Source organism: Vollenhovia emeryi, unplaced genomic scaffold (genome assembly GCF_000949405.1).
Source record: "Vollenhovia emeryi isolate VEMERY1.0 unplaced genomic scaffold, V.emery_V1.0 DF939199.1, whole genome shotgun sequence".
Classification (NCBI taxonomy): domain Eukaryota; kingdom Metazoa; phylum Arthropoda; class Insecta; order Hymenoptera; family Formicidae; genus Vollenhovia; species Vollenhovia emeryi.
In genome coordinates this window covers 174,971-184,638 of record NW_011967167.1, presented here as the reverse complement: position 1 = coordinate 184,638, position 9,668 = coordinate 174,971, and the positions used below count along the sequence as shown (strand labels likewise).

The 9,668-nt window shown below is 41.9% G+C and overlaps 1 protein-coding gene across 1 annotated transcript in view; it reads right to left on the bottom strand.

Moving 5' to 3' along the window:
* Window positions 1-837: 837 nt before the first annotated feature.
* Window positions 838-9,668, bottom strand: part of LOC105561829 (protein dimmed-like) — a 12,112-nt gene continuing 3,281 nt past the window's right edge. Inside the window, exons 2-5 of the mRNA XM_012012172.1 lie at window positions 5,828-5,983; window positions 3,888-4,079; window positions 2,682-2,818; window positions 838-1,746 (exon numbers count right to left, since the gene is read on the bottom strand). Coding sequence (XP_011867562.1) covers window positions 1,593-1,746; window positions 2,682-2,818; window positions 3,888-4,079; window positions 5,828-5,953 — 609 coding nt within the window. The 5' untranslated portion in view covers window positions 5,954-5,983 and the 3' untranslated portion in view covers window positions 838-1,592. The remainder of the gene's footprint in view (window positions 1,747-2,681; window positions 2,819-3,887; window positions 4,080-5,827; window positions 5,984-9,668) is intronic.

Here is a 9,668-nt window from a genome sequence, read left to right as displayed (position 1 = left end):
TAAATATAAAATATATTTAATGCAATAGTCTGGATTTTGCATAATTAGTCTATAATAATCGTATACATTTTTGTATTGTTGCAGTTTAACATGTATAGTTAGCGATGTACAACTTTGCTGTTGCGAACCGTATCAGTGAGTGACAAATTACTTTTTATTTTAAATTGACGTTGCGTATACAATTACTTCTTCGCGTGTATACAAATTCTTAAAAATATACAATGCTTGACCACAAACTGCGCGCGCGAAGCGCGCGTTTTATCGTTTCTAGTACTCATAAAAAAAATAAGGAGACAAAAAAAATTTAAGAAACGAAAGGAGCAAAATAATTCTTGGCATTTGAATTCTTACGTTTCTTCGACATTGTAAAATAAAAATCACTCCAGGTGAGCACTCCCGGGTTAAATCAACTTGAGTTATTTGCGTACTCAAGCAGTCAAATTTCGAATTTTGCCCAAAGTCGGGCCCTCTGATATTTTACCTCCAACTCCGCTTCGGGCGGCAATGATATATCGGTGAACTTGTCTCGACGAGTACTTTTCAAAAATATATACACTGCCCGGTAAAAAATGTTTCATGCATGAGCATGCATAAATATATATAATAGTATATCATGTAAAATTATCAATATATAATTACATAGATTTATACATGCTAATGTGTATAATTTTATGGCATGCACTTTTATATGAAAAATTTTTAAAAGAAAAAATTGCTCATTTATAATTGTATAACTTTGTACAATTGTAGACAATTAGATAATATGTAATTTTAAATAAGTAATTTTTCACATTGCAAAATTTTTTATATATTATTATAAAAGCATGTATAAAATTATACAGAACTGTGTAGAATTGTGTAAAATTATATAGAAATATGCAATGTAAAAATATGCATGGACATATTTGTTGTATAGTTTTACATAATTCTATATATTTATTCGTGCTCATTCATGAAAAATTTGCTTCCTGGTTTCCCCAAATCCGACATGGCACTTCGTGAGTGTCCCTCGTTAGATTGAGGTTTGGCTGTTAAGATATCTCTAGTATGGAAGATAAAGATAAAGTCATAAAATAATGGCTTCCTATGAAACTTCTAAGGACATCTCGACTCCTCGAGAAATCTCTCTTTGAAAAGGATTATGCGCTAGACCGAAAACGTCCCGTGTATTACGTATAATAAAAAAAAAAAACGCGTACCCTTCCTATCTTTCTCTTTTTCTGTCCTGTTCCTGCCCTATTCACTCCGTTATATTCTACTTCGTTAGGTTTATCCTATTTTTCTCTTTCTCTTCTGTCTCTTCACGCCTCTTTCTATTCGTTTCCCCTTCATTCCGCTCGTTCTCGCGTTTCTCTTATCGTGTCCCTGCGGAATTATCATTTTTTATTCCAGCGCGGATTTTTCGCAAATGAATACGACGATCTACGAAGATCCATGGCGAATAATGAGTGAATCGTCGCGGATTGCTGTTCCTACGAAAGGCACTAATATGATAGTTTATCACAGAGTCTGTGCGTGTATGTGTGCGTGTGTACGTGGTTGTGTGTGCGTATTCGATGTCTCGATACGTTTGTCGTTTAGATCGAACTTTCTTAGATCCTGCGTTCCAAGTCTTCGTGGAGAAGACTGTTGTTGTTAGTCTCGTGAATCGACGCGGGGGATGACTCGTCAGGTTGCTCGCCCCCGCTTAATTCTAGTTGGCCGGTACTATCACCGCTGCTGGAACCGCATTCGCCATCGACAAACCTGAGGAAAAAAGCAAGTTTTCATAAATTCACGGGCAAAATATTTTATTTTAATTGCACGCCTTAAATGGCGCGATAATTGTTCGTTTTAGAAAAAGGTATTTCAACAAAACGCGTTAAATGTTACTCATTTTCAGCAAAATTAAATATCTGTCGACGTTTATCTTCCGCATAAATCAATTTTTCTACACATTTTGCTAACGTTTGCATCTCGACGCCGATCAACAACGTTTCGCTCAGTGATAAGTGACTTTCGTAATATATTAATAATCTAATAAATGAACGAATAGCTTTTCTTCAGGTATTAGAGAAAAACCGCGTTACAAAAATTAAATAATTACCGCCAATTTATGAGTAAGAACAAAATCTTAAGATATGATAACAAACTCATTTGATGAAATAAAATTTAAAAAGTTTTCTTTTAAAATTTACCCTGTAAATCATGTAATCATGGGACAACATGGCGTTTTGAAAAGCTTCGTGAGAGTTTTCTGAAATTTTACCATAGTAAAATGTATAGTAAAATTTCAAAAAACTTTCATAAAGTTGTTCAAAATGCCACGTTGTTCCACGATTACATGATTTTCAGGGTAAATTTTAAGAGCAAATTCTCTCCGTGTACCAATAAGATATTTCAAATTTCGAGAAACGACAGTTTTTAAGGGGGAAATAGAATGCAAAATATCACACGCAAGATTGAAATAATAGTTTACGAGATACTTTAAGGTTTATTTTTACACGTTTGAGATGCAAAATAAAATCTCGTATAAATAGTTTTTTTCTTCCGACACTCTATTTCGATATTTTTATCGCCTTATACTCGCGTGAAATATTTATTCTCCCTTTTCTTCTAATTAATTTAATCAATTCTGCATCGACAAATTGTTTCACGCTGCGCCGCAATTTAAATGCAGGCTAGATCAGAACGATACTCACGTGTACGGCTGTTCCTCGCCACGCATCTCGCATATGACATTCGTCAGTGCCATTATATAATTTTTAGCCAACGTGAGCGTCTCTATCTTGCTGAGCTTCCTCTCCATTTTTACGTGTGGTATTACCTCGCGTAATTGCTGGAAATTACAACGAGGAGAAGTGGATTGAAAGTCTATCTACATATCGAGTAGCGCGTTTCGCGCGATAAATAACAGCGCCGGATTGCAATCTAATAAGATGTAGCCGAAAATTGACATGTTTGCAACAATGCCGCGTACAACTGGCCAGTAGAACGTTTATCGGACAGAGTCGCAGCTGCAAGCTGTCGACGTTTATCTTCCGCATAAATCAATTTTTCTACACATTTTGCTAACGTTTGCATCTCGACGCCGATCAACAACGTTTCGCTTAGTGATAAGTGACTTTCGTAATATATTAATAATCTAATAAATGAACGAATAGCTTTTCTTCAGGTATTAGAAAAAAAGCCGCGTTACAAAAATTAAGAGCAGTATTTTTCGCCTGTAATATTTTTAAAACGATTATTTGCCAAAGTATTTTAAAACAACTTTTCTCGCCTACACGGGGGGAGAGAATTTTCTTTCAAAATTTACCCTGAAAATCATGCGATCGTGGGACAACGTGGCATTTCGAAGAGCTTATGAGAGTTTTTGGAAATTTCACCATACATTTTACTAGTAAAAATGTACACTAGAGATTTTTGACATTTTACCACACATTTCTCAGTAAACACCGAGCATCAGGTACGTCGCATTTATGCTACAATTTCTCATTCAACGATGTAAATGTAATATAAAACGTGTGTTGTAATGTAAACGTGTGCATGTACATTGTTGAGTGAGCAATTGTAGCATAAATGCAGTGTAACTGACGCTCGGTGTTCACTGGGTTTAGTATAGTAAAAATGTTTGGTAAAATTTCAAATAAACTGTCATAATCGCAACATGTCGTGTTGCCCTACGATTTCCAGGATAAATTTTCAGAGAAAATCCACTCCGTGTAATATTCTTGCAGGTTGACACGTTTATATCGATCACTTGATTATTTTCACTCTTATTGCTGGCGATTTAGCGTCGCGCAGCGAAAGTTTCACGTTTTCCTCGAAAGTTTTTAGCAAAGTTCGTCGCGCTCGTCGACGCGAAAGACGCGGAGCGAAAGCTGCCCGGGGAAGCGATCGACTGTTACCTCAAAGGCGTCGTTGAGGGAGTGCATTCTCATTCTCTCTCTCTCGTTACTCTCGAGCCTCCTCAGGTTCCTCTCGCGCGCGGAAATGCCGCTTTTCCGTCTCCTCGTGGTCGGCGGCGCGCCGCCGCGATTTCTTCTCTTCGCCTGCTTCGGGCTCCTCTCGCTCCCGCTGCTGTCGCTCTCCTCACCCACCTGTGGTTCATTCGGTTCGCAACAGGATAGACAGATCTTTGTCAAATATTTGCCGCGGCGTTTCGTAGCGCGATACAGACACACGAGACACTTCCATTTGGTAGTTCGAGCCCGGCAATCACAGTGCTCACACGTACGCGTATATTTTATAATTCGACTCTGTCTTATTCGACGACGAGGACTGACTTGGTGCCACTTGAAAAGGGCCCCCCAAAAAATAGGGTCGAAACGTTGTGTAGTAAACTAATAAAATAACTAGCCAGCTGGGTGGATTATAAGTTTCCCGTCTCAATTTTCCATTCGGAGGCTTCCCGGTGACAAACGATTTACATTACGAAATTTGCACTGGTATCGCGACTTGTCAGCCAATTCACCGGGAACACGGAACGCTCGCGAAATGTCTTGCGTACGACACGATAATATTGTATTTCTATTTTGTTTTTTACTTAAGTTTAGTCTAGTCCCTTGCCTCGCGACTTAGCTCCCGGCTTACGGTGTCAGTTTCAATATGTGCATTTCTCACTTTTAACGTTGACATTTTATATTTCGCCTTCAGTTTCTCCGTCTCTCTTCATTTTATCTCTGTTAAACGAATCGGGAAAGTGTGACGCGATAAAATAAATGTTTTATCACGACGCAAATTCCCGCTGTCGGTTTCGTTTCAGCGACTTATCAAGAAATTAATATAAGAACAAAAGGAGGAATTTCCAAGGAAGCACGCAGTGTTCGTAAATGCCCATCCGAATCGGCACGCTCGCAAGTGTCTTACGTACGACACGATAATGTTTTATTTTAACTTTATTAAATTTAAGTTTCGTTCCTTGCCTCGCGGTGTAAGATGACTTCCCGGCTTACAGTGTCATTTTCAATATGTACACTTCTCATTTTTAACGTTTACATTTTATATTTTTCCTTTGTTTCTCTCTCTCTCTCTATCTCTCTCTTTCCCCATTTTATCTCTGTTAGACAAATCAGGAAAGCGTGACGCGATAAAATAAATATTTTATTACGACGCGAATTCTCGGTTTCGTTTCAGCGGCACGTCAAGAAAATGGTATATTTTTCTTAACTTTTTCCCTACAAGAACAAAAGGAGGATTTTCAAAGGATGCGCCGTGCTCACAAATGTCCCCCACATCCGAATCGGCACAGTTGATTATATTAACGCGCGATAACGTGTTACATAATGGTATATCTAATCTAGATAAAGAGCTTGCCGTGCTATTTTCATCAATAAAGGAATTCATTTAATTCTCCTTACCGCCTCCTGCAACGCGCCTCGCGAGTATTTGTCTAACAATAAGCGATAAAACCCGCGGATAGATAAAACGCTGGCAATTTTCTCCGGTGCTGCGTAACACCGATAAAAAAAAAGGTTGTTTCCTCAATAAACGGGATAATAATGGGACGTCTTGTCCCGCGATAATATATTCAACGGCGCATTCGTTTTCCGATTATCCGTTCGTGAAATTCGCAAGCGGCTCGGCCGAACGCCGTAATTGTGCCCCTGTCCCGTGTTATATTCAGCGCAAAATCGGGCTAAGGTAGAAATCGACCGGCGCACGGCGCCGGAAAAACCTAAATCTTATCAATTCGGGGTGATAATAGTAACTTATGTGGGTCGAGTATCTCTTCTTATTCGTGGCGAATGGTTACTTTAAAAGCCTTGGGCGAGATAAGCCCGCGTCACAACGGAGCGCGATAAAATGGAAACGAGACGGTGGAAAGGAGAATATAGACGAGAGATACCTCCGCGACATGGTGGCGAGTACGTTTCCCGGTAAGCGAGTCGACGGATGCGTCGTCCAGGTCGATGTACATTTCCCGATCGCCGCAGTCTTGGTCGCTACCCGATAGCCTATCCAGGCTGCGCATTATCCTGATAAGAATCACAGCTCGAGCCCTCTGTAACAAAAGCAACAGTTTGGAAAAATGTGCGTGCAGGTTGAAAAGAAAGCAGGAAACGCTCTTCCCACGCGACCATCGTCCGGCTCTTTCTCCCTCTCTCTTTCTCTCTGGCCTGTCCGCGATCATAAACGGAAGAAAGTGAACGCGAGTTTGCGACGAACGACGTGAGAAAAGTAGCCGAAGAGATTATAACGTTATAGGCCGACATTAATGTGCCTGTAATCTCTGTCTGCGAAAAATATGAGGAGGATTAAATTATATCGCGTGTAAAGTGTTTGCTACAGATGTAAATAAGTTTACGCAAGATAAAATAATGATGTATATTATTCGAGCCACCGAGGAAGATAAAAGTAGACGCCGTTGTATACGCTCCTTATAAGATTTATATTTTAGATATGCTAAATGCAAAAGCCGCGAAATGAAACGTGATATCGCTGTAACGAGCGGTGCCCGTGGTCAGCTGCATCTTCCGCGGGACGCGTAGCGCAAGCGATCCGCGGTTACGATGTCGACGAGGCTACGGGATAATCGATCAAGATTAAACGTCATTACCGATGCTGACGCTAATGTCTCGTTCGACGATTCTGAAATACTCGACTACCGGACTATAAGTCACGATTGACGCGTCGTTTCTCTGAAAAATTGGAAGCTGCGGCAACGCGAGCAGGACAAAATGAGAAAGGCGCGCGCGTGCGAGCGAGCGAGCGAGCGAGCGAGAGAGAGAGAGAGAGAGAGAGGGGGGGGGGAGAGTTTAGAATCTTTATTATATTAAACGCTCCGGTACATGTCTCCTAAAGCGTTAGACAATGTTACTTTGAAATAAGAATATAGAAGATTGGAATGTAGGAAGGTGAATGATGATGATGAGAGGGTGGGAAGAGAGATAGGAGAGAGAGAAGTTTTATTTATTAAACGCTCTCGGACAAGATCCTTAAAGCGCTAGACAAACCACACAGGAAAAATAATTACGAGTGAGAATGAAAAATTTGAATATAGAAAAGTGTACAATAGAAAAAAAAAATTTGAATATAGAAAATGTATAGAACATAAGAACAGAGACAAGAGAGGGAGAGAGAGAAAGGGGGGAGGGAGGGGGGGGAGAGAGAGAGAGAGAGAGAGAGAGAGTGAGGAGAGGTCAACGAGTGCGGGCGAAGATAATTGAATCGGGGTATCCCGTTTTTCCTGCTCCGCTCGGCTCCTCAATGCCAAGAATTGCCGTACGTGGCGGCGCGCGCATGTCAGATCGGGCTGTCAGAAAATCGAGACCGGCGATTTGACGGTGGAAGCGAAACGCGACTCCCGGCGGCTCTCTCGTACTTTCTCCCCGCTATCGAGCGCCCCGTGCGATCGCTCTTATGATATTACGATTTCGTCAAACCTTGACGCGTAAAACGCACCGGCGGTAACGCAAGCCAGGCCGGGCTGCCTATGAGATTGAGCAACGCGCGGCGGAGTTGCATAACGCGCGCGATATTATCGGGAATCGCGTTGGCTCTCGATTTTTCCGAGCGCCTCCCCCACCCCCCCGGCGCGCTTCTCGCGGGAATTCGCGTTCGGTGCCGAACGCTTTTCGCGGGGGTTCCCCGTTTCGAGGCGCGAGGGCCGGCACGTCGAACACTTCGCGACGTGTACGTACCTTCGAATGAATATCGATGCCGCGCCGCGCCGAAAGAGAACGGAATGCGACGCGTGGTGCATCAATGTTTTCTCGACGGTACAAATTACAAAGTCTCAATGCATTCCCCTTGCGTTTCGACACGTTTGTTTATTTTCTCACTTGCCCAGCGCGCCGGTCCCGCGCGTCAAATTGATGCGAAGCTCGCGAGGAGGTTTCGCGCGACGCGCGGATGAGTTGCGACAAACCTTTAGGATCGTATCTCGCGCGCGGTGACAATTAATCGCCGTGCGGATGCGTCGATAGCGAAAATTTGCAGCCCCCGCACATTCGATTCGTAAACGCCACGCTCGTATTGCGTTAACGCGCGCATTATTGCCGGACGAGCGCGGCAAATCGACCTACAATCGCCGAAGTGGCGAAATGCCGCGCATTTCGGAACGCGAGGCGCGAATTTTCAGGACAAATTTCGTATCGCGCCGGCGATACACATAAATTTCGCGCGTACATCGCGCCGCATAATAACAAAGTCGTTTCTTTCTATCTTTTAATAGCGCCAGTCGTATCCGATATCGATAATACCGCCGCAACTTATCGTAACGCTAGCTACTTGCCCCACCTCTCCGCCGCACGATCTTGCTATTCCATGAGTTATATACATACAATTTAACGCGCGTGTGTGTACGATGCATGTATATATATATTTCGTATACGAGAGTTATATAATTCTACTGACATTTTGATAAGAGTTCTGAAAATTTAATTATTCCAAGTTAAATGTACATTTGTTTTCGATTTTTCTATTCAGTTATTCGAAGCTAAATACAGATATTTTTCAGCGGACTTGTTCTCCTTTATTTTGACTCTCACGGCCCTTTCTGATATCCGTATCAGAATTGTATAAACATTTTGATACGAGTTCTGAAAATTGAATTATTCGAGGTTAAATGTATATTTTTTTCGATTTAATTATTCGAAGCTAAGTATAGATTTTTTTTTAGCGGACTTGTTCTCCTTTATTTTGACTCTCGTGGCCTCTTCTGATGTGTATATCAGAATTATATTGACATTTTGATAAGAGTTCTGAAAATTTAATTATTCGAAGTTGAATGTAGTCTTCGATTTTATAATTTAATTATTCGAAGCCGAGTACATATTTTTTTAGCGGACTTGTTTTCCTTCATTTTGACCCTCGTGGCTTCTTCTTATATGCGAGTGAAAATTTTAATACCTCGCAGTTGTAATACTTGTAATAGATATATTCATACGGGGGGGACCATCGAAAGTCCCAGCGCTCTTATCGAAATGTTTTTGTTGGAGAGAAACCGTTCGAAAACAGCACGCCATTTTGATAGCCATTTATTCGTATTATCGAGCATTAATTTGCTTTTATTATCAGCGCAGATATACTCGGCGCTCTTGACGCGCGCGGAGAAAAGTACCCGCTTATCGGATAGAGTGTCAAGGGCGACGTAAACAGCGGCAGGAAATGTTCGGCCTCGCGTTTACATTTTCTCGAAAAATTTCGGCGGGCGCGTGGCGTCGATCGGCAGGGCGCGTGTTCCACTGTTGGAAGACGCTCGGCGTTGCGTTACGATCGAACGATCTCCGGCAATTTACGCCGAACGATAGCCTTCGAGTGCCACGTTATGATTTACGGTGGAGCACGGTATCCGCCACGCCGCGCGCTACGTCGAGCCATCCGAGTCTGACGTGCGGCTTCTCCTCGGGCCCGTGAAACGCATCGAATTCCCCCGCGCTGCGCGAAGGAGCGCAGTCATTAGGCTAATATTACATTTGTCGTACGACAAAGTTGTCAGGCGTATTGATTGGGTGCTGAATAGGAAATTTCTAGATACTCGAGAATTTTACTGTCCTGCAGCCAAACAACATACTTAAAGAATTTGTCGTACGACAAAGCTTTCAAGCGTGTGTGTGTGTGTGTGTGATCAGTTGCAGGATAGAGAAGATCTTGAATGTCTAGAAATTTTCTACTTTGCAGCCAATTAACACGCTTAAAAAATTTGTCGTACGACAAATGTAATAGTACCGTTAGGCTGGTGTTAC